Source organism: Gracilinanus agilis, chromosome 4 (assembly GCF_016433145.1).
Source record: "Gracilinanus agilis isolate LMUSP501 chromosome 4, AgileGrace, whole genome shotgun sequence".
NCBI classification, from domain to species: Eukaryota; Metazoa; Chordata; class Mammalia; order Didelphimorphia; family Didelphidae; genus Gracilinanus; species Gracilinanus agilis.
The window spans coordinates 2,008,104-2,034,404 of NC_058133.1; the positions used below are offsets into that span (position 1 = coordinate 2,008,104).

Below are 26,301 nucleotides of genomic sequence, written 5' to 3' on the forward strand. Positions count from 1 at the left end.
GGTCCCAGGCTAGGAGTGCGAGGGGCTGCCAGGATGCTGTTCCCCTCCACAGTAGGGAGAGGCTTCAGCGCTGGGGTCCGGTTTGGGATCCTTGGTCATACTGGGTTTTCCGCATTTAGAGCCCATCACCATCCAGCCCAGCTTGTCCCCAGCTCCTCCAGGGTATGGCCACACTGGCCTCCCTGCCCCCATGTCCAGAAATCCCCCTTGGGCAGGGCAGAAGGGTGCCCCAGGCACACTTCGAGGCTCTCCCCACTTCTCCCAGAGGGGCCAGAAATCACACCTATCTTACACAGAGTGAACTGAGGCTACCCACCTGCCACGTGAGGACTCTGGGCCAAGCCCCACCCTGGGCCCACCCCCTCAAATGGGGAGGGCCCCGCCTCTTACCATCCCCCATCAATCCCCCCTTACCCCCGCCCCCACCTCGGTCTCCCCCGGAAGCCCCACCCAAGGGGCTGGGGCCGCTGCTGCTCCACCAAGTTGGGCAGGGGCCGCCACTAGGCCCGGAAGAGGAGCCGCCACTAGCGGAGAAAGGCAAGCCGCGCTCGGCCGAGCCCTGGGCCAAGGTGTCCGAGGGACCGGATCTGCTGCGGGGGTCGGGCGGCAGGTTCCTTCCTGCGGGCGAGATGAAGTCCCATGGCCGCGAACACGACGGGGTGGGAACCTTGGACCTCTGCATCCCGCTTTAAAAGCCCCGCCAGCGTCGCCTTTCCCTGTGAGGAGCGAAGGGTACCACGTGGAGGTAGGTGCCTGACGACGGAGCCCCGCCTCCGGCCTCTCCCAGCAAGCTTCGGGGCCAGAGCCCAGCCGCGGGGAAGGAGGGGCTTCCTGGAGTCCGCCCAGTTGGGAGCGGAAGTAGCCGCGGAAGGGGCGTGACAACAGATTAGTGTAGAGGATTGACAGGAGCCGGGAAGGGCGGAACGAGAGTAAAGGTCACTGAGGGGGCCGAAGCCACCGGAACAGGAAGTGGGGAGTCGTCTCCAGGCCTTGTCACTAACAACGTGTCCAGGTACCCAACCCTCAGAACGTCCTGGCCACGCGGGGCCCTCTCAGCGCCTCCCCCAAAGCTTTTTTCCGAACTCCCAGCCCCCCCCACCCCCCGCCCCCGGGAGAACACGAGACACGGGACAGAAATGGAGCCACAGCTTTTATTGGGGAAGGGCAGGATTGGAAGGGTGCTAGTTCACGAGCTCAGGCTGCACGTTGATGCGCCGCAGGGCTTCTTCGGGCATGCAGAACACGGGGTTGACAGGCTTGATCTGCTCATCCCCCAACAGAGACAGCCCCGCGATGCCAAACAGGGTGTGGAAAGGGTCCACCTGGGGAGGAAGGGACAAGGCCAGGTCAGGAGCAGGGGGGGGGTTGGGAGAGCGCAAACCAGGCCCCATAAGTGAACCTTCCTGCCAGCCCCCCAGTATTTGGGGAAGGGGCCTGAGAGCAGACACTGGTCCTGGGTTCCAATCTGCCCTCAGCTTGGTACCAACCAAGGCACAGATAGCATTCAAGAGGGTCAGAACTGGACCCAAATCCACTACTGCAGGCACTAGCAGGGCAGGCCCAGGACATACCATATCCCCTGGCCTGTCGGCAAAGCCCCCAGTCTCTTCATCCTGACATGCCAGGATGAAGCAGCGCAGCTTCTCACGGTCGATCCAATGGAGCCTCCCGATGATTTTCAAGGAGGCCAAGACCCACCAGGAGTAGCAGACGTCCGGCAACTGGGGGTAGGACAGAACACAGGCAGCTAAGAAAGAGTGGGGCCTGGGACTCGCCCCTCCCGCTGCACCTCACCCCCTTTTACCTTCTCAGGGCGCCCATTGAGCCCACCGGAGGGTAACTGGCGCTCACAGAGCCACCAGCCCAGTAAATCTGAGTTGACTTGATGTAACTGGCTAGTAATGGCCAGAAATCCTGTGCAACAATAGATCTAAAATTACAGACATAAAGTTAATGTAGAGAAGCTTATTATGGGGACTGGCTCAATGAAGCACACCCTAAAAACCAAGGCCACACCCTCCCCTTGTTTACAGGATAACCCAGAGAGGGGGTGTCGATCGATCCCAAGAAACAGAAGAGCTGCCACTCACTAAGGGCCCCTGACGGCCTACCTGCCCCGCATGGGACTCAGAGCCAGGTCTGCATCCAAAGCCACCATCAAAGTTCATGCAGGACAAGACAAATTCGATTGCCTTTTCGATATTGATGGCATCGAGCTTCCCCTACAAGACAGCAAAGGGCCCGTGGAAGGGCAATCCAAAGACGCCCATCCCAGTGCCTCCCCTCCCATACAATGGGGAAAGCTTACCAAAAGGGCTAAAGTTGCCACTGCGCAGAAGGAAAATCTCGTGTCGATCTCACCTGATGAAAAAAGGAACCACACCATGAACAGCCCAGCACTTACTGATGGATCCCTTCAGATCTACTTCTGTCCAGCCCTGAGACACACCATTCCTCCAGTAGCAAAGCTGAAAAGAACCCAGCACCCCCAGGGTCCCTTGTGCTAGTCACTGTATTAAGACCTTCTCTTATCTCAGTCAACCCTGCAGGTGAGGGCGAGCAGGCCTGATGGAAAAATGTCTTGGGAGCACAGGAAGGGAGGACTTTCCCCTCCTTTAAAAAAAAAAGGTGATTTTCACATCCCATCAAGCAGCTGGTAGCCAGTCAATCCTTTTACTGGACAGGACAGCCTGCACTGTGTCAGTGAAGTGATCCTCCTTATATTATAGACTGAATCCCAAAATAGGGATTAATTACATTTTGAAGGTAAACCGCTGTCCGCTCCCTTTCTCTTCACTCAAATATTCAGCAAGTTTGTAAAGTTTTCTCTTTTATTTCTACTCCCCCACCCTTTCCAGTGCAGTCTTTTAAAGGAGAAAACACTAAAAAACTTTACAAAGCCACCAAATATCGGGGGGAAATTTACCTACCTTATCATCCTAGACTTGCCCCCTCTGATCCAGTGCTCCTGTATGCTGAAATATAATTACTACAGTGCATGCTGGAACTTCCAGCAGATAGACATATCTCCAAACAGACCAGCTGCTTAGTGGGACCTGAAAAGATGGCAAACTTCAAAGGTTTAATTTCTTTTTAAAGTCCCACAGATACATGGACACATAGAACTTGCCAAGTTAGCTTCTAAAAACGAGTGAAGGAGCCCAGAACGGAGTACTAGTTTCCCCTTTATACCTTCGTGAAAAATAGGACTTGTTTCCAAACACTCTTTTCTTGCCCTTTGGGTCTATTTTGATAACGTGGTTCTGGTCATTATGGCTAAGCTGACATAAAAGGCATTATTACCCCAGATGTCTCCAGCAAAGGACCCATCTTCTTTCTGTAGACTTTGTACATATTCAACAACTTTATTTACATCAATAACATTAAGACTATCATAAAGAGTAAGAATCTGCAAAATAAGAAATGCAGTAATTACTAAATCTTATGGTAATAGCCTTTGCAATATTCCTTACAAATTGTCAAATAAGTGTCTGCTATCTAATTAGGCCCATTTCAACTCTATCTAAATGATGGCACCTTTTCCAAAGGATTATGGGCCAAGAACCAAATTTCCAATTAATTCTTGTAGGCAATTATTTAATGACTGCTTAGTAGGTAACACTGGGAATACAAAGTCACCTCAAGAGCCTGTGCTACCAGGGAACCAACATGCTACTAGAGGAAGGTTCAGTCTCTACTTTCCAGAGAACATTCTGGACAGCAGGTGCCCAATAGAGGGTACCTAAACCTCAGGACACCTCACCAAATGCCCCTTTCTTACAGAGGAAACAAGTCCGGAAAAGCCCTTCCTCTTCCCATAAATTACACAAGGTAGGGCAGACTTCCTTGCTTTTAGTTATGTGGATGCTCTAAGTTACTGAGGAAAGAAAAGGGGATTGTTGTCAGGGATCTCTTGGTATCGATATCCCCGGACCCACAGGAGATAGGAGATAGGAGTCTAGAAATGACCTTGTCAGTTAGGGCTGGTGGGCCACACATCAACCAAAGCTCAATGGTCCCAAAGTGGCCCAATTTCACTGAGCCACACAAGAACAACAAGCAGCGTCGCTGGGGGCCGGCTTAACTTTAGGTTCAGATCTAAGGACTTCATGTTAGAGATTAACTAATTAACTAAATTTCCAAGGTCTCAGTGTAATTCTAGAGCTAAAGTGGTGATATCCATCAACTTTAGATTCAGGTAATACATGCCATCACATCACCGACCTTGAAATGAAAACAAAAGAGTCTCACCAGGAGATTGGCCCAAGACTGCTGGACCATCTGATCATTTCGATTAGGCCTAGCTTGAACACTGGTCTCTGAAAATCAACTACAATGAAGGGAACATATTCACCTGAATAGCACTGAGAGTGTACAAGAGATGAGGATCATGGCCTAGGCTGGCGCTGATGCCACCACACTCATGCTGGCATGCCTTAATGAAAGTGAGGATTTCCTCTCGATTCATTCGATGAAGCTGTCCCATCAGATCCATCACTGTTAATCCCCAGTAGATTCCACTCATCCTTAAGTATTCAGACATACAGTATTCCTAAAACGCACATTTATCAGCACATTAGACTAAACGCAGTGATATTGCTGCATGTATTTTAAACATAGTTAACCACTCCCACCCCAACGTGATAGCCTGGGAGGCCAGGCTAGTGTAACCAACAGTAAGAACTTCATTATAAAAGTCCACTCAGTCTCTGCTCAAGGATCTTCCGATCTAGTGGATGAAATGAGGGGCGTTTGCTCAAAGCAACCTCCTCTGCAATAGTATAAACTAACTCATGGGGGTCAACAAAGGTACCAGATCTTCCTATAAAGTCCCAATGGCAAGAGTCAATGGCATGTCTCTTGTTAAGGGAGTCCCTATTTCCTCCCATAAGAGAATTCCTTCGTTTTAAACTGTAGCAGTCTTAGAGGATTCAGAACTTGCTAGCTGTGGGACCCCCGAGGGATGCCAGCCTCCAGTTTCCTCATCTGCACAATGGGCTGGAGAAGGAGCTGGCACACCACTCCTGGATCTCTGCCAACGAAACCCCAAATGCGCTCATTCATTAGGAGCAGGACACAACGGGCAAGGGAAGCCCTTGGCCAGCCCTTTTCCAAGTTTTCTTTCTCTTTGATGGCTGACCAGCTAAAGGTCAACAGGAATTGGATTAGAGATCTGTGACCAGAATGGGGCTGGGTTTCGGGCCCTCTAGCTGCTGCTGCGCCTCCCCCGGGGTGGTCTTTCAGGCCGGGGCTCTGCGAGGTCTCAGAGTAATTCTAGAGCTTTCCAGGTAGGAAACATCAGCGGCGGCTCAGCTAATACATGCCAAGACATCACTGACCTCGAAGCCCCGGCCGCCCCGGCCCCCCCCCTGCTTCCTCCGCTCCTCCCCGCGAGCCCACGCACGTAGTCATCCTTCTTGGCCCCGTAGGCACAGATGTAGGCCGCGTGCTTGTCCAGCAGCAGAGTGTCGGGGGCGCCGGCGCCGAGGCTCACATCCTTCTCGGGGGTCCCCTGCGGAAACAAAGGCCGCTCGTTCAAGCACGCGCCCGCCCTACCGCGGACCAGGCCGCCCCCGGAAAAGGAGGCCCAACCGTACGGACGCAGATCCCGCTCCCTCCCTCCGGCCCCGCCACCTCCCGCGCCTCTCAGGGACAGCGCGACGGCCCGTCCCCAACGACAAGGCGGCTGGGAAACAGACCCAGGGACCCTGGGGAAGCGGTGGAGGGCCCCGGCCGCAGCGGCCAGAACGGAGAACTTACCATGGCAGAGGCCGGAAGGAAAGACCGAAGACGGCGGCCGGAGCCCAAAGTCACTCGGCGTCGACGTCAGCGCGCACGCAGGCCCCGGCCGACGTAGGTAGCCCCGCCCTGCCCGAAGGACCCCGCCTCTGCTCTGGGACAGGCGTCGGCGCTGCTGCCTGCTCAGAAAAGCGCTGGTCGCCCGCGCATGCGCTCTGTCCAGGCCACCTTCCTCCCGCCAAATACGTCTGCGCGGCCCCAAGAGGAGTTCAGGTACGGTCGCCAGAGGGCGCCTGAGTCTGCAGAGGGAGCGGCGGTGGCGGCCCTCAGCCAGGCAGAAGCGGGAGACCCAGCCCAAGGCCCAAGCAGGTGCAAACCCCGGGCACCTTCCTAAGCGCTCTCCTAGTGCAGTGAACCAATCCGTGGCCCAAGCCACGCACATTATGCGCCCACTGTGCACCAGGAGCCTCGGCTTACCATTCTGCAAAATGGGAGGAAGAGCCTCCCCGCCTGGGGCTTTCCTGGCAGATGGACCAGAGGGGCTGCCGTGCCCTTCGGCAGTTCATTTTACAAAGGGGAAACGGAGGCACGCAGGGTCCGGGGCCGCCCAGCTGTCAGTGTCCTTAGCCTACCCCAAGCCCTTGGGCTGCCCCTGGAGGACACCTGGAGTGGCCGGAGCAGGAGTCAGGCTCAGACTGGAGGGTGGAGCGTCCAGGGCTCACCCCGAGGGCCGCCCCTCCGCGCTGCCCCGAGCAGTCACCCCCACCCGCAGAGGTCCCGCAACCCCGCTGCAGAGACGCCCCGGGGAGCCAGGCATCCCCGGGCTGAGAGGAGGAGCCGGCGCCTTGCCAGGGGGCACCCACGAGAGGCGAGCAAACGTGGACTCCCAAGTCCAGCCCCGGGGGCGTCATCCCCCCCCCCCCCCGTGGGCCCCCAGACCTAGGGGGCGGGGCTGGGAATTCGCTTCCTTTCCCAGGTCTCTTAGCGGCCTTCTTGTGGTACCTGGGAGGGAGGAGGCTGGGCTACTGTAAGTCCTTTTAAGGACCGAATTGAAATGGGCCGATCCTGCGGCAGAAAGTGGTGCAAAGACCTTCCTTTGGGAAATTCGTTAGAGGGGCCCCCGGGAGGGCCTGGGCAGACCCGCAGCCACAGAGAACCTCCGTGTCCACCCGTGACCTAAGGCCGGGATGGCCGGGCGCAACGTCCATCCTCTCCCTCCCCTGCCGCCCACCCAGCCACAGAAGTCTGCAGTGGCCCCTCGGTCCCGGGGGCCCATCTGGGCTCAAGAAGCCGCCCACTAAGATTAGGAGGCTCCGGGCTCCGCTGCCGCAGATCCTCGGCAGAGTTTGGAATGGCAGCTTGAAGCTCCGCCATGCAAGGACAGCCCAGAGAAAGAAGACACGAATACTTTAATGAAGCCCCAAATTTCTCCATCCACACAAGGCAAGAGGGAGGCAAAGGTAGAGAAGTGCCGCCGCCACCTCTTGTAGGTTCAGCAAATCGTTTCTCATGTTTTCTCATTTCATCAAGAAACACATTCAAGTCTTTTCCCCTTTCCAGCAGCCGGTGACAGGCCTGCAGAGTCCTCAGTTCTTGTACTTGCTGATGTGCTCCCGAGCTATGATGAGCCTCTGGATTTGAGCCGTGCCTTCGTAGATCTGAAAGACAGGCAAGCAAGAAGGGATTCGGCTAAGGCATCACTGCCTGGGCCGCCTGGATTTGAAAATATTCTAGGAATGGGCCCACCCAGTCTGTGGTAAGCCAATCCACAGCATGGCAGAAAAATACTTCAAGCTGCCCACCTCCTGCTTTAGGCCAAGCCCCAAGTGCCGCATTCTTGCCCTCCAGGCAGCGAAGGGAAAGCTCCACAAGACTTTGTACTTCCTCACAGGGCCTGGGAGAGCTCAAGGCAAACCAAGGCTTTCCCCCAGACATCAGGCCACGTGGAGAACCACCAAGTTAACTGACTATTCATGGGAGAAAAAACTGCAACTTTTGGGGCAGTGAGAGAAAGAGAAGTGCCAGCCCCGCACCGCCATCCTCGGACATGTAGCCCATCATAGGGAAGTCTCATATCACCGACAACGCGACTCTTTAACAATCCAGGCTGCTGAAAAGGGGCCACGACTGGGAGGAAGAGAGTAAAGAGGAGCCACTGGACTCAAGCCTCGTCCTCAACACATACATGCGCTGCCTGCCTGGGTGGCTCCAGGGTAGAGCCTTCGCCTGCCTCACTGCCCGATGGGGGGCACTTCGGACTCCAGGCTCTACACTTGACCAACCTTCATGGAGGCTGCCTGGTGCCAGGGACCACGTGAGGCTCAGATTCCTGTTCTCAAAGACATCCCAGGCTGATGGGGAGACAACAGGCAGAGCCGCTTCGGCAGGATAGCAGAGGATACTCATGGATGAAGGGGGTTGGGAGAAGCAGTGGGGAGCCACTAGAGTTTACTGAGTGTGTGTGTGTGTGTGTGGGGGGGTGATATGGTCAGGTAGCAGGTAGAAGCTAATAGTCCACATGTGGGTGCTAAGGGTCTGCACCAGGGGGCTGGCAGGATTAGAGGGCAGAAGGGCAGTAACAAAGAGTGCTAGGGAGAGCAGAGGGGATGTCGACAGGCCTTGGCACATATCGGATCTGGATCTGGGGGGGTGAGAGGAAGGGAGAAATCCAGGATGACTCCCAGGTTGGGAGCCTGAGGGACTGGAAGGATTGGGGGGGGGGCGCTTGAGGAAACACTAACAGGAGTCATCTCTTTCTACAGTAGCTCCAAATTCAAAAGGGAATATCCAGTGCATACCAGTAGGGTTTGGGCCAACCCTCATCCTCAAGGCCACCATCTATAAACATTGCAGACCACCTATGGAGAGAGCAGGGCCCTCTGAAGCCGAGGCTGCAGCCAGAGCTGCTTGAAATCCCCCATTTTCTCAAAGTGGCCATTGGGAAAACCATTTCACTTGTAGTTCTAAAACATCAGTAGCCTAGTTGGACACCTGTGTACCAGACAAAGGGGGCCTGGAGTCACTGGATACGTCCCTGGAGACGTGAGCTCGGCCCATGCTAAATCCAAATTCTTTTTCATGTTCCTGGGAATCTGGGAATCTTCATCCATTGAATGAACTTATGCAGAATATTTTATTTTCAAACCATCAGAAACATACTTGTTGGGGGGATGGGAGGGTCCATTTGAACTCTAAAACAACATTTCATTAAAAACCGTACCTGGTAAATTTTGGCGTCTCTCATGAGCTTTTCCACCGGATATTCGCTATTAAATCCGTTGCCTCCAAAAATCTGCACGGCATCGCTGGCTAGCTGATTTGCAATGTCCCCAGCAAATGCTTTTGCAATAGAAGCATAATAGGTATTCCGGTGACCCATGTCAACTTCCCAAGCCGCTCGCTGGTAACTCAGTCTGGCCAGCTCAACCTTCATGGCCATTTCAGCCAGCAAAAAGGACACTGCTTGGTGCTAGAATGATGGAGAAGAAAAAAAAAATGAGCAAAGGCGTTATTCACCTGGAAAACGTTTGGAGATAAAACCCAAAGTGACAATAAGGCTACGTGGAAGAAATACATTTTCTGACTCCAGTCCCCTGTACTACAGTTTGATTCCTGGCAAAATGAGAAAACAATTCAAAACGATTATCAATCTAACCTCTACCAGCCATCAGATACCCAAGACTCTCTCAAGAGGAGGCTGCTCCCCATCTCTAGACCCTTGGGACAAACCCCTGTGCCTCTCTTCCCCTCTAGGGCCGTGGATTCTGGGGTTTCTAAGGCTTTCTCACACTTCCAATGCCCTCTGTGGTAGTACCTCCACGAGATGCCTTCCAAACGTCTTCCTCTCCAAGGCATACTTGGTAGCTTCATCCAAGGCTCTCTGTCCAAGCCCCACGGCACCAGCGGCAACCTGAGGTGCGAGAGAAGACCGAGGAAAGCTGGCATTTTCAAAAGCAGTGCCTTTGGGGGACACCAAACCAAACACAAGAGAAGCTGGATGGTCTCCAAAGGATCTATCACTTGCGGGTCAAAGGCTCAATGGGGAGAGAACGCTTTAATGGCTCTCCACCCCAAAGGCAGTCATAGATTTCTGTTTCTACAGAGGGGCTCCCTGGGTCTCTCCACAGTCTGAGGTGGGGGCAAGGGGGATTTCCGAATATGAAGAGTGAGGCCCTCCCGTCATTGCAGAAATCAGGCTCTAAGAAAAAGCTCCTCCTCCTTATTTAAAACAGTAGGAGAGAAAGAAGCAGAAGAGAAGGGCCTTTGAACAAAATAGAGGAAAATGACCCCAAAATGAGATTTACTGTAGCTCCACCATTATGGCCACTATTTAGGAAGGATAAGAATGAAGATGGCAGGGAAGGAAGCCAATGCCAACCAAATACATATGAAGAGATCAAAAAGCCCAACCGAAGAGCCTCCCCACCATGGAATATTACCACCTGATACCCCTAAAGGCGGCAATCAGACCAAGCCTTCATGTTTACTTACTGGAGGTCTGGTTTTATCAAAAGCACCCATTGCAATTTTGAAACCATTTCCTTCTCCAATGAGGACATTCTCTTTGGGCACGACCACATCTTCAAAGACGATCCCTCTGGTGTCGGAGCATCGCTGGCCCATGTTTAGCTCCTGAAAAGAAAATTGACAACCAAAGGCATTTGCTGAGAAATGTTTTTGAAATGATTTTCTTGACACATATTGTCCCTTTGTTCTTTTGTTAAATGGAGAAAGCTCTGGGAAGAGAACTCTCCCATGATAATTTAATACTTTTTCAAAAACAGGCTGTTGCTAGGTAGATCTGTAAGGAATAGCATATATCTCAGAGGGCAGTCACAATCCAAAAGGATTGGGTGAGCCTATGAGAATGGACTCGTGGGTTAATAGGAGCCAATAGAAAGTCATACATGGGTTAATAATGATAAGAATACACAGAGGACAAGGGAGTCATCTGCATGATATACAGCCCTTTGGTTTGGGGCGCTGCAAGTTCACCATGAAATGACTGGAACAGGGCAGTAAAAACACGTAATTCTCTCTTAGGCCATGTTAATACAGGGATTGGAGGTGATGAGCCTGTTGATGCCATGGCTAAATCAGCTGTATTGGTCTTGGTCATTCCTGTCTTCTCCAGCAGGTTGCTCTGACAGTCATCCCTACTGTCCAGTCTCCAGGCCCTTGTTATCTACTGACTCCTTTCATCCTAGCCACAAACATGGCGCAGTCTCAAGGGCTCACTCAATCCTTCCAGGCCAAATCTCTCTCAAACATCTCAGCTCCACTCTGAAAAAGCCATCCGTCATTGGAGCCTCTGGCCTCTCTTCTAAGCCATCTGCAGTCTGGCTTCTGGCCTCATCATTTGCCTGAGCCTGCTGTCTCCAAGGCTACCCAAGGTCTCGTCTCTTCTTGTTGAGACCCTCAACTGGTCTCTCTCTGATCCTCATCCTTCATGACCTTGCTGCAGCCTTCATCACAGCTGACCTTCCTCCTCCTGGCCCTTTCCTTTTTGAGTTGTTGGGTCTCTGCTCTTCCGTGGTTGTCCTCCTTCCTCTCTGACCACAACTTCTCATTCTCTTTGTTGAATGTTTAGCTAGGTCACACTCATTAACTGTGGGTACCCCCAAGGCTCTGTCTTGTTTCTCTGGACAGTACTCTTTGTGTGGGGGATCAGGCCCCATTGGGTTAAATATATTTCTTTGCAGATGATTCCCACAGATTCACTGGACTCCAGTCTCTCTCCTCTGCCACAGTCCTGTAGGACCAACTTCCTGAAGGAGATGTTGAACTGGTTATCCTGTGAGCTTTCCAAACTCAACAAAGGCAAAACAGATCTCTTTATCTCCCCCTGAAACATATCCACTTCTGCATTTCCCTATTTCTATTGAGGATCCCTCTTTTCCCCTAAGTTCACCACCCTCCCCCCCCCACCCAGGTCTTATCCTCTCTCTTGTTCCTCTCACTTATCCCCATGCCTACAATGCTCTTCCTCCCAGCCTCCACCTCTGAGAATGGCTGGCTTCTTTTAAGACTCAGCTCAAATGCCAACGCCTCCAGGAAGCCTTTTCTGATCCTCCACTGTGGACAAAAAGGGAAAGAAATGGTAAACCACTCCAGTAGCCTTGCCAAGAAAAGCTGATGAATAGCAGTGGTCCATGGGCTCCCAAAGAGTCAGACATCCCCAGAATGATGGCTAACCTTGTCAGACCATAGCTAGAGAACGGATCCTGCTCTGATGATACTTCTCGGGGCGGAAGATGATAAACCAGGGGGCATGAGGAGGTGGGAACAAGTGATCCAGAAAGTGAAGTTAAATTTCCCACCTAGACTTGACCAGGATCCCTGCTGGAAGGGCCAAGTTTCTAAGGACTTAAGGACTAATTTTAAAGACTTCCAGATGGGGAAGATGATCCCCAAACAGCGTCATTCCTGAAAGCCAACAGCACCTAGCTACTAATAGGCTGCTTTCCCACCTTGAGATTGTGTTATTTAGAATTCCTGGTGCTCTATTTAGAGCTATTTGAGACTCATTTGAGCTTTAATGACAAACTTCCTGTGGACACTTGGAAAACTACATTTTCCATGGTCCAACGGGTTTCCTGTTTTGGATGACGTCTTCAAGGTAAAGGCCAGCTTTAAATATTGGGTTTTTGGTTTTGACTTCCTCTTTGCTACCTGAGCGCGCTCCCTGGGGACAGAGAGGATTAAGGAAGGTACGAGATGTAATGGCGGAGGCGGGATTTTGAAATAGCCAGGCACGTGGTCCAATTTTATTCTATCAACATGGGCCTAAATAAAATATTACTTTTCCTCATAGTATCAGCCTTTATCATTTTTAATCATTACAAGATCTTACAAATTCCTGGTGAATGACTGAATGGTGACCTTGTTGAAAATGAGAAGGAAACAGGCAGGCCCTCCTGGTCAGTTTTCTACAGCCACACCACTGCCTGAATTCAGGAAAGACACAATCCCTGTATGTCTGTACAAAGTAAACTACAGCCTCGAGTATTCCCCTCCACCGAGGTGTCTCCCACGACTTTGTGCAACCACTAGTTAATCCAGATCAACAACGGGGAGCATGAAGAAGGCATAACCCAGGTCTGGGTATGCTCACCAGAGATTTTCTGAGAGAATGCCTGAAAAGGGATTCCCTCCTGATACTGCCATTCCTAAGATGCTTCTGTTTGCCAGTGACGTTCTGCTAACTGCCCCAGCCCCAACGACTCGATGGCCTCCACTCACGCCCGTTCAGAAGGCCAGGCTTCCCACCATACAAATCACAAAGGAAGTGGAAGGAGGATGCTGACTGCTTGGACTCGAGAAGCTAAACGGGCCCTGCATTATGTTTGGGCCCAGAATGGGTTGGATTCTGTTTTAAGAACCTGAAGAGCACCTGGACAAAAACCTCTCTTTTAAGATACTCCAATTCTGGGAACGGTCACCAAGAATAAGGGACGGCCCAATCTCGGACAACTCCAATGGCAGGTGACTATGGCGGGCATTCTGAGCATTGAAAGAGCTGAGAGACAGCCCGGCTTAGAAAAAGGCGGCAGCAGTTCAGACAGCTATGGCAAGGGAGGCAGCTGCCCCAGTCTCTAAGGAATAGTGAGAGGCAGCAAACAAGGGAAGGGCCTCCCGTGTCCCCGGCGATGCTCTAAGATGATGAATGGAAAGACTTCCAAGGCCAAGGCCTGAGCCAGTGGAGGGGAGGCCCAAACTTCCGAGATCACAGATTTATCCAACTTTCCAACTAAGGAACAAGAATCTGGCATGTGCTCGGGGGAAAGGACATCCCGTTTGGGGCCTTAGGAAGGTGGGCCAAAGGCACTGGGGCCGTTTGCCTTATGGAACAACCAGTTTCAAAGGAGCATGTCAGCCGTCTTGGTGCCAGAGGGCAGGCCTGGCAAGTAGGGGCAGGAGTACAGAGGAGAAGACTTGGGCTCCATAGAAGAAAAAGCTTCTGAACAAAAGGACAGTCTCTGGGGCAGCTTTCAGTGAACCCAAGCAAAACGTCTTTCATCCCAATCTTGAGACGAGCTTCATTTAGTGCCACTTAAAAATAACACCCCAGACAGACGCTTGTATCCTACCTTTCTTCCAATCTGGATTCCCGGGGTATCTGCCTCTACGATAAATCCAGTAAAGGCTTTACTAGCAGGGGCCTTGGGATCAGGGTGGGTCCGAGCCAGAAGGAAATACCTGGAAGAAGAAGCGCAAGACTTCAGGGTTTTGGTGGGTAACGGAGGGAAGTCAAAGGCTCCGCTCCCCCAGGCAGGCCAGCCTGAACATGGGGAGGAGCCCCCTGGCCAAGGGGCTAACCGGGGATGTCAGCCCAGCTTGGGCCTCATGGGGTCCCTGTGTCCAGTCTGTGAGTTCATGTGTTTCTCCAGAACATCCCTAATAAATGCCTCCCGACTGGGCCCACGTCCTCCTGGCTTCTTGCCTTGGGCCATCAAAGCCGGAGGGCTAACATGGCTCCCCTTTCTGTGGGGCATGAACCGGAAGCTTGTTTTGGCCAGTGGTAGGAAGGGCGACCCCGGGGAAGAGGCCACCCAATCTTGGGGAGTCTAAGAAAAGGGACAAACGCTCTCATGAACACACCAGTTGGCCTTCCCTCCATTGGTTATCCACATCTTCTGACCATTGATGACATACTGGTCGCCTTTCTTCTCCGCTCGGGTCTGTAAGCCAGCCACATCGGAGCCGGCTCCAGGCTCTGTCACACAGTAAGCCTGGAAAACAAACACGCCGGAGAGAGGGCGGTTAGTGATGAAACCCAGACCAAATGCTGAGAAAGGAGACAGAGCCAGCGCTTCAAATTGGGGTCCTAGACGGGCCTCAAAAAAACTCCAGGCAGCCGGGTGGCCCACAGGGTGGCGTGCTGGGCCCAGAGACGGAAGATCTAAGTTTGAATCTGGCCTCGGACACTTCTCAGGGGTATGACCCTGAGCGAGTCACTTCCCCTGTGTGCCTCGGCCTCCTCATCTGTAAAAGGAACTGGAGGAGGAAACGGCAAACCTCTCCAGGATCTTTGCCAAGAAATCCCCCAAATAGGGTCACAACAAGTAGGACAAGACTGAAGTGGCTAAAAAAAACTTGCTGAAATAAGTGCAAACATTTTAGAAACCTCCTGAAATAAAGCTATTTAACCTAATGAGAAGCCCCGAGAAAAACGAAGAGTGTGCGAATCCCTAAACGAGATTCTGTGGAGGCCTTTTCGGTGAATGTTCGCCCAGCTCTAGGGTGGCTGCACCCGGGTCTAGCGATAAGAGCTGGTGGCAGGAGCTCCACGGGCATTCGTGGGCCCGGCGTGCTCCTCTCCAGCGTCGCGGCCCAAAGGCCCAGACCGAAGCTCCACCAGAGCCCTCAAGGCCACGAAGGTCCGGCGTCCGAGAGGAGCGAGGCCTCGGGCTCCCGTGCGGCCGCTCTCCTCAGCCCCGTCCACTTCAGGCCCGCCTTTCCACGGCTATTTTGTCTGAGGCCTCTCACGCCAGAGCCGCCAACAACGTCCAGTCACAGCATTCGGAAGGGCCGAGGGGCCCCGGCAGACGCCATTTCAAAGCCATTTTCCTCACGGCCGCTTCCCCTCCTGATCTGGCCGGATGTCTCCTGACTTGCAGTTCTTCCAGCCTCTGATCACTCCCTCGTCAGGCCCGGACGATACCCTCACTGGGCCGGCCGACTCGGAGGGCGAGGGAGGTTCCCTCCCGACGGCGCGGCTCGCACAAGCTCGCCACCGGACGTTTAATCGGCTCCGTCTTCCTCGCTTAGGGTCCAACACGGACAAGAGAGCAGGGCCCGGACTGGCCGAGGGCGGCGCCACGATCGCCTCACCAAAGGGCTGCTACATGCCGGCTTCCCCCGAGCGTCCCCCGAGCATCCCAGCGGCCCAAATACAACTCCGGGAAATGGACTTCCTTCCAAACTAACAAGGATTTGAATTCGAACCCTTTGAACGGGAATCTTCTGAGATCCCAAGAGCTGGAAGGCGCCTCAGAGAGGCGGATGCTATAGGCTGGCCCAGGAAACGAGAGGAGCAGAGAATGGCAGCCGTGGGGGGCTCCGATACACGGGGAGCACCGGCAGCCTCCACACGTCTCACGGTAGCCTGATGCCCTTGGGGTGGGGTGCGGGTTGGGGCAGCCGGAGCTCCCTCAGAGCTCACAGGCTGGGGGGCCCTGACGTGGGCCGTGTGGGCCATGGGGGAAGCCCCTCTGGTGGCCATTCACCATAAGGCTGAGCCCCAGGAAATCTGGAGGCTCGGCGGCTACAGCAGCTCCGTCAGGAAGGTGCGTCAGGAACGGAGGGGGCTTCTGTCCACGGCTCGGGGTCTGAGAAGAGTGCTCTTTGGTCTGACAACTCTGGACTCCCGGCTCCAACAACCTTCCTTCCAGCTGGCCGCGCTGGATGCGGGGGGACAGCCTCGGGGCAGGGGCTTCGCTCCAAAGCAGAGGCATGGAAGGAAGAGCATGGGGCCACCCGGACCAGGGAGAACCGTGAAGGCTTCCCAGCAGCCGGGGCCCCTCCTTTCTCCTGGCCAGCCTGGCCCCTCCTCCCGCCTTGCCCAGCAGAGGGCCCCTCCATTGGGGAAGCCTCCCGAGGCACCGGCTCCTCCGCCCCACACCCCGAGCTTCACCAGACCCTCTCCGTCCTGGGGACAGCCGCTCCCCTCGTGGTCTCCTCGCCCCCCCACTCTGGCTTCTGCCCTGGTCGTTCACCTGCAGCTCTGCTCTGCCACGCCTTCGGGGTCTCCCGGTCACTTCTCAGGCCCCCCACTTCTGGGCCTCTCTTCTCCTGGTTCTACCGTCCAGTGAGCACCCCTCGAGCGCCTGGCACAGGGGGCACCAGGAAAGGAGAGAAGCGCCCCCCAACCAGCTTCCGTCCCGATGGCTCGTCTGTGCCCGTCCCAGCTGGGTGCCCGGGTTGGGGAGCCCTGGCCGCCCCACAGCTCCCAGAGACAAGCCCAGAATCTCAAGAGCTCCAGAGCGTTCCGCAGGATGGGGAGATCTGGGTCCAAAACCTGCCTCAGTTTCCTCTTCTGTAATAATAGGGTACCTGGGGGTAATCTCCTTCCACAGTGTGTCGTGAGGACAAATTGCGACGATGGGTGGGAAGTGGATGACGGCCTTTAAAGCCTTAAGTGAGTGCTAGCCAGCAGGAGGAGTGGTGGTGGTAGTGGGGGCCACGAGGGGGTGCCACAGGGCACAGAGCACTGGCCTCAAGTCAGGGAGACCCGGGTTCAAATGTGGCCTTGGATACTAATCACTTAACCTCTATCTGCCTCAGTTTCCTCATCTGCAAAATGGGGTTAAGAACAGCATCTCCCTCTCTCCTGGGGGGGGGGGGGGTGAGGACCACACGAGACAGCCATAAAGCCCTTAGCACGGTACCCGGCACACAGTAGCCTCCTACAGGTGTCAGCCATCCCGACTGCTACTTGCACCGCTCTGCCCGGCTGGACCAGGGGCAGGGCTGGCACCAAAACAAACTGCCCAGACGAGAGACCTCCCAGCCGGGCATCTCCCCTCAGGCCCAGGAGCCCGTCCCCCAGAAGCCTTCTCTTTGGGCACCCACAGACCGAAGCCTGTCCAAAAGAAACAGGAGACGGGAGCCGCGACACTACCGGGCACAAAGGAGCGAGGCCCGAGCGCTGCCCCGTGGGATGAGCCGAGCCGAGGGCACGCACAGAACACCAGGGCCCTCTGGGGAAGCCTCGCACCAGGGCTGACCTGGAGGGGCAGAGGAGGCGGCACCAGGAGGGGCCGTGGGCCCCGAGGAGGATGCCAGGGCAGGGGGCATGCCTGAGCAGCTCCATGAGGTGGCAAAGGGCTCAGAGGAAGCCCCTGGAGTGCCGGGTGCAGGGTCCTGAGGTGCAAAGAGCCCCACCCCAGGCGGGCAGGCCAGGACGTCCGGATCCCTTCCCACCGCCCCTCTGGGCACTCTGTGAATCATTAAACCGGCTCACTTCTGGGCTCTCTTATCAGTATTTGGGCAATTCAACTAGACAAACATTGCAGAGTGAGGCAGAACGGGGCCCTCCGCCTGCCCGGGGCCCACAGGCCCAAAGTGGGGGCGCTCGAGGAGCCGGCGGCACCCGGGACGGCCCCAGCAGAGCGTGGGGGAGTGAGGCACTGGCCGGGCAGGCCCACGTCAGGGCAGCTGTGCCTGGGGCCCAGGCCGCCTGGCAGAGAGCGGGCCGGGAGCCAGGTGGAGCTGTGCTTCCTGCCCCAGCCCATGAGCACAGGTTCAAGGCCTCGATCTTGGATCCAAGCGGTTCTCACGGTGCCCGCAGTGTGGCTCAGAAGGAGGAGAACCAGTGGAGGTCCCGGGCAGGGGCCGGGGGAGCGCTGCCGAGCCCCGCAGGGGACGGACGGCTGAGAGTTCTGTCCCCCCGCGGGGTCTGCCTCCCCTCATGGCTGCCCGAGACCTTCTGGAATTCAGAATTGGGGAGTTGGGCCAGGGCTGGCCTGGCATCTCGCTTTCTGGGAAAACACGGGGAGGGAGGAATCGAACGAGCCAGGAACCATTTCTCCCTTTCTGCCCTCCCGGCCGGAAGGCCTTCCGAGGGGGAGCTGCCGGCTGGGGCCCCATGAGTGGTCAGCAGGCACGAGCCGCTGCGTCCTGCCAGTAAGCAGTCCTTGGCCAAAAGTAGCCCGTGTGCCCGTTCCTCTGCCCCACCCAGGGGGGTGCAGGAGCCGGGGCCGGGCCGCTTTCCGATGCCCCCCCAGATCACGGTCTAGCAGGCCTAGAGACGGGCCAGGAGCCCGGGGCCTCGTGACGGACAGCGGATGGACAAAGCTGGGGGCCTCGGGGGCCCTCTCAACGTCCCCGGCTGTCCCCAGAGCCCTCAGGACTGGGGGGGCCTGGAGGAGGCGAGCTGGCCCCCCCCCCGGCCCCTCGGATGCCCACTGAGGACCGCCGGCGGCCGGCACTCACACACATCATGGGCTGCTCCACCATCCTCCCCAGGTACTTCTTCTGCTGCTGCTCGTTGCCTGCCAGGATGACCGGCATTTGCTGTGGAGGGAAATGGAGGTGTTGAGCAGGGCAGCCCCCCGGGGCACTACTATAGGGGTTTAGGGGGGCTCCCGCTTCCTCTAGCGCAGGGAGGCCCCAGACGTCGGGCAGGGGCAGTCCTGAGGGGTACCCGATGCCTGGGATGGTTCGAGGCCACCAAGGAGGCTCCCCGCTGCATCATTAGAGGCTGAGCAAGGATAAACCTCCACAGGGCTCTGACGCTTCTGGGCCGGGTGACCCTGGGCAAGTCACTTCCCCCAGTAGCCTCAGTTTCCTCATCGGTCAAATGAGCCTATCTCTGTGGTATCCACTGGGAAAACCTGTGGCGGGGTCACAGAATGCTCCAGGGGACTGAAGAACGACTAGAAACGACTCTGAGCAGGCTACCTGCTCTGGGCGACCCTCGCACTCAGCACCCCGTGGGACCCAAGCCCCTGGGGAGGCGGGACCTTCCCTTCCCTTCCGCCTCAGGATCCGTGCTGGCTCAGGCTCCGGGGCAGAGGAGCGGGAAGGGCTGGGAGCGGGGCAGGGACTTGCCCAGGGTCACCCGGCCAGGCCCTGCTGCCCCCCGAGATGCTCCCAGAAGGGCGACTCACCCCCAGAGAATTGGCCTCGATGGCGGTCTGAACGCCCGTGCAGCCATACGCCAGTTCTTCGGTAATGAGGCAAGCGTCAAAGATGCCGAGTCCGAGGCCACCTGTTGGCATGGGAGACATAAGGGCCTGGCGGGGAGGGCACAGGCTGGCACGGAGCGTCCTGGGTGAGCGTGGCAAGGGGGCAAAGGGCACCTCGTCCCTTCTTGGGCCTGGAGCCTGGCCGAGCAGGGGGCCTGCCTAGGGACGTTCACCCAACAAGCTGGGGCTCTGCCAGGGCCTGTCGCCCCGCAGGAGGACCACCCGGGCAGACAGCTCCTCGCCAGCCACAAGGCAGCGCCCGGAGCTCCCTCATCTTTAAATGGGCTCAGAGAGGCGGGCATCCGGGAAGCCCTAAAGGGCCCTGGCCATGCCAGCAGGGCACGGAGGGCATCTTGGGGGCACGTCCTCTGAGCTTCCTTCGTGTGCGCCGGACAATCCAGCTTCTGGCGTTACTCTAGGAGGAAGCATTTGTCTGGGGGCTCCCCGGCTTCTTACAGACTCGAACAGCCAGACCGGGGATGCCAGCCTCCGAGGGCAGCCACGCGGGGGCAAAACGGGGCAAGAGGAGCCCCAGGCAGGACCCGAGCAGAGCCCCGAGGTGGGGCACTGCCCCCCTCCAGCTCCCACGTCCCCGCAGATGCCTGACTCTGTGGACTAGACTTTCCAGGCCAAGGGGGGAAAGTCGCCTCGGAGGGGCTCTGGGGAAAGCCAGACTTCCAGGACGGGGGGCCCCACTGGCCCATCCACCCCTGAGGCTCCCGACCTGAGCTGTCTGGGAGCTGGCCCTGGCCTTGCCCTGCCTACCCGCACGAGCTGGAAGCCCAGCAGACAGTCTGCCAGGCTGGCTCGGGCACGGAACACCAGGACAGGAAGCGCTCGGACACGAAGAGGGCGAGGAAGGTTCTGATCCCCAACGGCTAACGGGCTGAGGCGGCCTTCAGCGGCCAGTAGGACAAAGAACCCCCCGGGCTCCTCGGAAGCGGCTGGAGCTTGAAGAGGAGACTTCCATGGCCCCCTCCATGCCCAGGCTCACTGCTGGTGCCCGGGGAAAGCCGCCCCCCTTCACAGCCTCCAACACCCAGAAACATTTCTCCTTCCCTAGTGTGAGTCTAGAAGCCCCAGAGCCGCGGTCAGGGCACGAGCAGGCCCTGAAGACAGGAAGACGGTGCTCGAGGCCAGACTCACTGCCCCAAGCCTGGGCGGCACCACACCGGCCCATCTTCCCACAGCGGGAGCCAGACTCAGGCAGAATCACAAGGTGGGCCCAAGCCCGCCCTGCCCCACCTAACCTCTCTGTCTGACACCCCAAGAGCCATCGCGCCTGGGATCCCCCCGGAGCTCCCGCTTAGCCTCGACTCCTATCCCAAAGCCTCCCGGAGGCAGGGAAGGCCCTGAAGCCCCTCCGGCCGTCCCCCAGCAGAACGGGTCACGGTCTGGGGACTGGCACTGAACAGCGTCTGCCGCCTGAAGACCAACGAGGGGCCGAGGCCAAAACTCCAGCCCATTTGGGTTCTGAACAAAGGAACTGATGAACCATCTCCCAGAGACAGAAAGAGCCAAGGCCAGAGAGACAGAGACAGAGACAGTCAGTGTGAGAGATAGAGACAGACAGATGGAGAGACAGAGAGACACAGACACAGAGAGGGAGACACAGACACAGAGACAGACAGACAGACAGACAGAGACAGAGACAAAGAGTCAGAGTGAGAGACAGAGACAGTTAGTGTGAGAGATAGAGACAGACAGGTGGAGAGACAGAGAGACACTGACAGAAAGAGACAGAGACACAGAGAGGGAGACACAGACACAGAGACAAAGAGTCAGAATGAGAGAGAGAGACAGAGAGAAGCAGAGACAGACAGACACAGAGACAGAGTCACAGAGACAGAGAGACACAGAGACAGAGACAAAGAGTCTGAGTGAGAGTGAGAGACAGAGAGATGGAGAGAAAGAGAGACACAGACACAGAGACAGAGACAAAGAATCAGCGTGAGAGTCAGAGACAGAGAGACGCAGAGACAGACAGACAGAGAGCCACAGAGACAAGCCTGCAAGGAGCCTCTTACCACAGCTCTCCGGGATGTGCGAGTTGATGAGGCCGAGTTCCCAAGCCCTCTTGATGAGGGGCACGGGGTACTACGAGAGAAGAAGGGGAGGGGGTAAGTGCTCTGGCCCCAAAGCCCACCCTGGACCCCTGCCCAGCTGCCCAGGCCCTGGGGCTCACCTCTCCGGTCCGGTCATACTCGGCCGCCACGGGAATGATCTCTTCTCGGGCGAACTTGCGGGCCGTCTCTTGGAACTCTTTCTGCTGGTCCGTGAGCTCTGTGGGGAGATACGGGGCCGTCAGGCATGACCGGATGGTGATGGGCCTCGAGCACCTGAGCGGTGGCGAGGGCCAGGCGTAGAAGGGCCCCCGGGTCCCCCCCAAACAGCCCGCTTCCGGCAGGGAGGATCCTAGGCATTCGCTTTCTCCTCTCCCGCAGCAGGGCCCCAGCGAGATGCCTTTTACTCAGTGATGGCGCCGTGGTTCTGACTGCTGTTGCTCTTTAGTCCTTTCAGTCCTATCTGACTTTCTGTGGCCTTGTTGGCACTTTTCTTGGCAGAGCCGCTGGAGGGTGGGCCATTTCCTTCTCCAGATCATTTCATAGATGAGGAAACTGAGGCCACTGGGGCCCAGTGACTTGCCCAGGGTCACCCGGCTCGGGAGTGTCTGAAGCCAGACTTAATCCAGGTCTTCGTGCCTGGAGCCCTGGCGCTCTCTCCACTGCGGATGCCAGCCTGCTTTCCTTCCTTCGGTTAACCCCCAAATACTGACTTAATAACATTCCAGATGTAAAGCCTGGCCGGGCACTTGGCAAATAAAAACAGGCCCGACATTTGCCTTCTAGGACCTCCTCTTCGTCTCGGTGGGACGAGGCGCCAATCGCCACCTCCGGCCGCGGGGGGTGGGGGGGACGCACCGGGGTCAGGGGGAGCACACAGAGGAGACGGAGGCTGGGCACCCACTACCTGTGGACATCTGGTCAAGCTAGGCGAGTCCCCCAGCCTCAGGAGGGGTGGGCCGAGCAAGGCTCCGGGGTCTCTAAGAGTTCAGACGGAGGAAAAATCACTGTCATTGGGGGACGGGACTCTAAGAGCTGGCGGGACAGACTGTGGAGGGGGCAGCTAGAATCCGCAGTGCACTGAGAGTCAGGCCTAGAGACCAGAGTTCCTGGGTTCAAATCTGGCCTCGGGCTGCCTCCCTGTGTGACCCTAGGCAAGTCACTTCCCTGGTTTGCCCAGCTCTTGTCCTGCCTTATCGAGTTGCCACCAAACCAGAAAGTAAAGGTTCAAAAAGTCAAGGCTGCCCCATCTGAAGAGCAGAAAAAGAAAGGCCCCTTCCCAGGCAGGAGAGCAGAGTGACAAGGCGCAGGGGCCACCCGCCCCGAGGTGAGGGAGGCAGGAGCAGGCCAGGAGGGGATCCCTCGCCTGGCGCAGGAATGGGGAGGTCTCCAATCGGAAGCCTCCACAAAGGGGGCCACAACAGAGCCACCCAAAGCTCCACCCCGTGAGCACGAGAAGGTGGCGCAGGGGAAAGGAGGAGCAGCAACCCCACCCCGAAGCGTCCCCGCTTTCCGCTTCGCTCTGGATCTGACTTCTGGAATCCCGGCAGCGATTCTTGCTGGCTCACAGTTGCCTTAACGAAGGCATTGAAGGATTATCTTTTGCCCCCGATGCCAGTGACCCTGGGCAGACGGCCCCCACCGACAAGCTTCTGGACTCCAGCTCACCCACGGGGTCTGCCTGTGCCTGGCTCTGAGGCCCTTCACCGGCCCGACAGGCTGCTAAGCTTCCCGTGAGGACTCGCTCTGCGGATTTCTTGGCCAAACCCCCTCATCTGTGCGTTGTCTCTCCCCGAGCCTGGGAGCTCCCCAAGACCAGGGCCCTGGGCTTTGCCTCCCTCGTGCTCTTGGCCTCAGCCTGGGGCCCAGGGTGGGGGCGAGGGTGCAGGGCAGGCCACAGTGGGAGGGAAGAAGGAAGGCCCTTGTGACAGACAGTCGGCCTCGTTTCAGAACTGCTGAGGGCGGCTCCTCTGAGCAGCCCCTGGGCATCCTGGGTATCCCCCCATCTCTCCCTCCCCCACCTTCCTCCAGCCTTGGTCCCCATCTCTCCGCTGGTCCCATCTGGCCAGTGGAAGGGAAGAGGGTGAGGAAGGCAGGGACAGAGCTGGGGCGCTTTCTGTGGGAGAAGCCGGGAGCGCCCCAGGGTGGGTGGCGCCTCAGCATTGGGAGGGAATGGGGAGCAGGGGCTGAGTGGCTGCGGCCACACGAGCTGTAACCGATGACCGGCGGGCCTTACTGGCCAAAAGGTCAGACTCAGGAGGACATTTACCGAAGCTAAATCCCAGGCCCGTGGTCTGATTTGGGTGGGCTTTGGCGTGTTGTGCTCTCCAAAAGCAGCGGGAAAAGCCCTGGAGCACCTGCGGGAGAGAATTCGGGTGAGACGATGGAGAGGCCGAGCAGAGAGAGCAGAGAATTGTGCCAACCATCCCTGGCCATCGGGTAACCTTCTGATGCTACTGGGGCTGCCCCAGGCTCCCCCCACTTACTGACTGCAGCTGGGATTGGAAGCCAGGGCCTTGGGCTCCAAATCCACCTTTCTTTCTACCACTGGCGGCGGGGTCTGGATTCCAGGGACAGGGCACCTCCCCCTGGCCCTGAAGCAGAGCGGGGACACCCCGCTGACCACAGCAGCGGAAAGGCAGTTCCTTTTTTCCGACTCCCTTTGAGTCAGAGATTCGAATCCAGAGCTGGCTGCTGGAGAAATGTGTGGGGTAGGCAAAAAATGCAGGGGGGAGGGGCTACAGCGAGTTTTTCTGGGTCCACATGCGGGACAGTCCGTCCCTCCCCTTGTGTTGCCGCTGCCCACGGCTTTCTGGGTAGCTCTTCAGCTCAGGCACTTTTCTTAGCACTAAAGTCGCCTTTTCTGGCAGTCAGAGGGACAGAGCGCAGGGCTCAAGTTTCCTGGGCCATGACTGGGGAAACGGGCTCCGCCTCCTCCGGGCAGTTTCCAAGCCCAGGCAGGGGCCCCGGGGGGGGGGGGGGGCAGCTGGAGATCCGGCCAAGGTCACCCTGGGAGGCGCTTCCACCCTCCTAGGGACGTGGGGCGGATCTGCAGCTGCTGGGGATCAGGGTGCCCCGCGCCAAAGCTCTCGGGCAGGCAGGAGCTTGTCCCGTCCCCTAGGGGGCAGCTGCGGCTGCCCTAAGGACCCCTAGCCTTTAGCCTTTAGGGTGCCAGGTCCTGGGAGAAGGCAGTTTATGATGGGGCAAGGAGCCAGCCAGGAGAAAGCCCCAGCTCTGCGGGAGGAGGGGGGTCTCTAACGGACGGGGGCTGGCCAAGCTCCTAACGGCCTGGGCAGGGACCAGGCGCTCCAGCTGTGACGCCTATAACGCCCGCCTCAGTTTACCTGTCTGTAAAGGGAAAAGGCTGGCGGACATGATCGCCAGGGTCCTTCCAGCTCCTAATCCTGGGGCCTAAGACCCTCTCCCTTTTAGCGGTCCTTTTGGAACCTGCAGACTTAAGTCACCGGGAGACAATTCCACTGTGTGGGGTCCGGGGCTCGGGCAATGATGCCCGCCTCCTTCACTGGCACAGAATGGCTCTGTACGGAGGAGCTGGAGGTGGGGCAGCTTCCTCAAAGAGTCTCCGAGTGTCCCTGGGGGAAGGGAGGGGGCCGGGCACTGATCTGGCAGAGCTGGAGCGGCGGAGTCTGATGGGACGGGAAGACACCGGGGGAGGGAGCGGCGGGGGCACGGGGCGATGACTGGAGGGGAATGGAGACAGAAGGCACTAACACTAGAGGAGAGGAGCCGCGCTGGGGGCGGGGGCACACAACTAGGCCCCAGCAGGGAGGGGGGCGGCAGGCGGCGACACTAGGGTGGGGAGAGGACTGCGGGCACCGGGTACAGAACGGGAGCAGACATGGGGGCAGCAGGCACCGGGTACTGAAGAGGGAGGAGACAGAAGGACGGACACCAAAGTGAGGAGGGGAGAGCGGGCACCGGGCATTAGCCGGAGCCCAGTGGGCAGCGGCTGCAACTTAGACCTCTCCTAGGCCCGGGCGAGCCTTCCCGCCCCCCGCCCGAGGGCTCACCGGGCCTCCGCGCCGAAGCATCACAGCTGCCATGTCGTCGTTCGCCCTAGGATGCCTCTCCGCCTTCAACCGCTGGGGCGAGACCTCTAAAGAGGCCCAGGCGGCCTGGCCCCGCCCATCGCAGGGAGAGGGGGGGGGAAGAGAGGGCGCTGGAATAGCCTGGAGGAAGCAAGGCACCGCCTCCTCGTTGAGAGACACAGCCTCATAAATTTGGATTGGACGAGAAGCGGCATAGCCACGCCCATCAGGGGGCCCGACGCTATAGACCCATCCTCCTGGGGGGACAGGATTGGACGGAACAGGGAGTCGCTCCGCCCACCGCGGGGAAGAGATGCGCTCATCGGCGCGACCCCCATAGAACCAGATTGGATGAGGAGGAACCAGGCTCCGCCCTTCCTGGGACTGAAGCTGGGCGGGGTAACCCGGAATCGCCCACCCGTGGGGCTAAATGGTAGAGGTGTGGGGACCGGGGGCGGGCGGGGTACCGAGGTGAGGAAATGGTAGTAGCCCTTCTGGAGACCCCCCGAACTCATAGGACGAGGAGAAGGTGGGGCGCCCAGCTGATGCGTGCACGCCCCCTTACCCCCCAGTAGGGGGCGTGGGCGGGGAAGCAGTGGGGGAGGGGCAAGAAGGAGGGGGAAAGGAAGGACAGGGAGTTGGATAGAGATGGACAGACTCCCTTTCCTCTTCCCCCCACCCCTTGCGAAAGAGGCCGCCCTTCCCCTGCTGTGCCAGAGCTTGCACGGGCGGGGGGGGTGGGGGGGAGGGGAGGGGAGG

General features: G+C 57.4%; 2 protein-coding genes and 2 non-coding genes across 4 annotated transcripts; all 4 read right to left on the reverse strand.

The window, feature by feature from the left end:
• Window positions 1–1,137: 1,137 nt before the first annotated feature.
• Window positions 1,138–5,826, reverse strand: RABGGTB (Rab geranylgeranyltransferase subunit beta). Its single transcript, XM_044676963.1, has 9 exons — window positions 5,761–5,826; window positions 5,405–5,512; window positions 4,355–4,552; window positions 3,304–3,409; window positions 2,309–2,361; window positions 2,112–2,222; window positions 1,805–1,930; window positions 1,572–1,721; window positions 1,138–1,322 (listed from the first exon to the last, which is right to left on the reverse strand). Exons 1-9 carry the CDS (start codon window positions 5,761–5,763, stop codon window positions 1,182–1,184), a joined length of 996 nt encoding a protein of 331 aa, XP_044532898.1. The 5' UTR covers window positions 5,764–5,826; the 3' UTR covers window positions 1,138–1,181.
• On the reverse strand, window positions 4,142–4,225 carry LOC123248216. The gene has a single exon (XR_006506288.1). It is a non-coding gene; the product is annotated as a small nucleolar RNA SNORD45 (small nucleolar RNA).
• LOC123248217 lies at window positions 5,258–5,340 on the reverse strand. The gene has a single exon (XR_006506289.1). It is a non-coding gene; the product is annotated as a small nucleolar RNA SNORD45 (small nucleolar RNA).
• Window positions 5,827–7,131: 1,305 nt separating the features above from the next.
• On the reverse strand, window positions 7,132–25,623 carry ACADM (acyl-CoA dehydrogenase medium chain). Its single transcript, XM_044671898.1, has 12 exons — window positions 25,525–25,623; window positions 23,763–23,850; window positions 21,616–21,713; window positions 21,458–21,527; window positions 19,353–19,453; window positions 18,676–18,756; window positions 14,341–14,471; window positions 13,830–13,938; window positions 10,231–10,371; window positions 9,554–9,649; window positions 8,960–9,208; window positions 7,132–7,397 (listed from the first exon to the last, which is right to left on the reverse strand). The coding sequence occupies exons 1-12, from the start codon at window positions 25,555–25,557 to the stop codon at window positions 7,326–7,328; spliced, it is 1,269 nt and encodes a 422-aa protein (XP_044527833.1). The 5' UTR covers window positions 25,558–25,623; the 3' UTR covers window positions 7,132–7,325.
• Window positions 25,624–26,301: the final 678 nt, after the last annotated feature.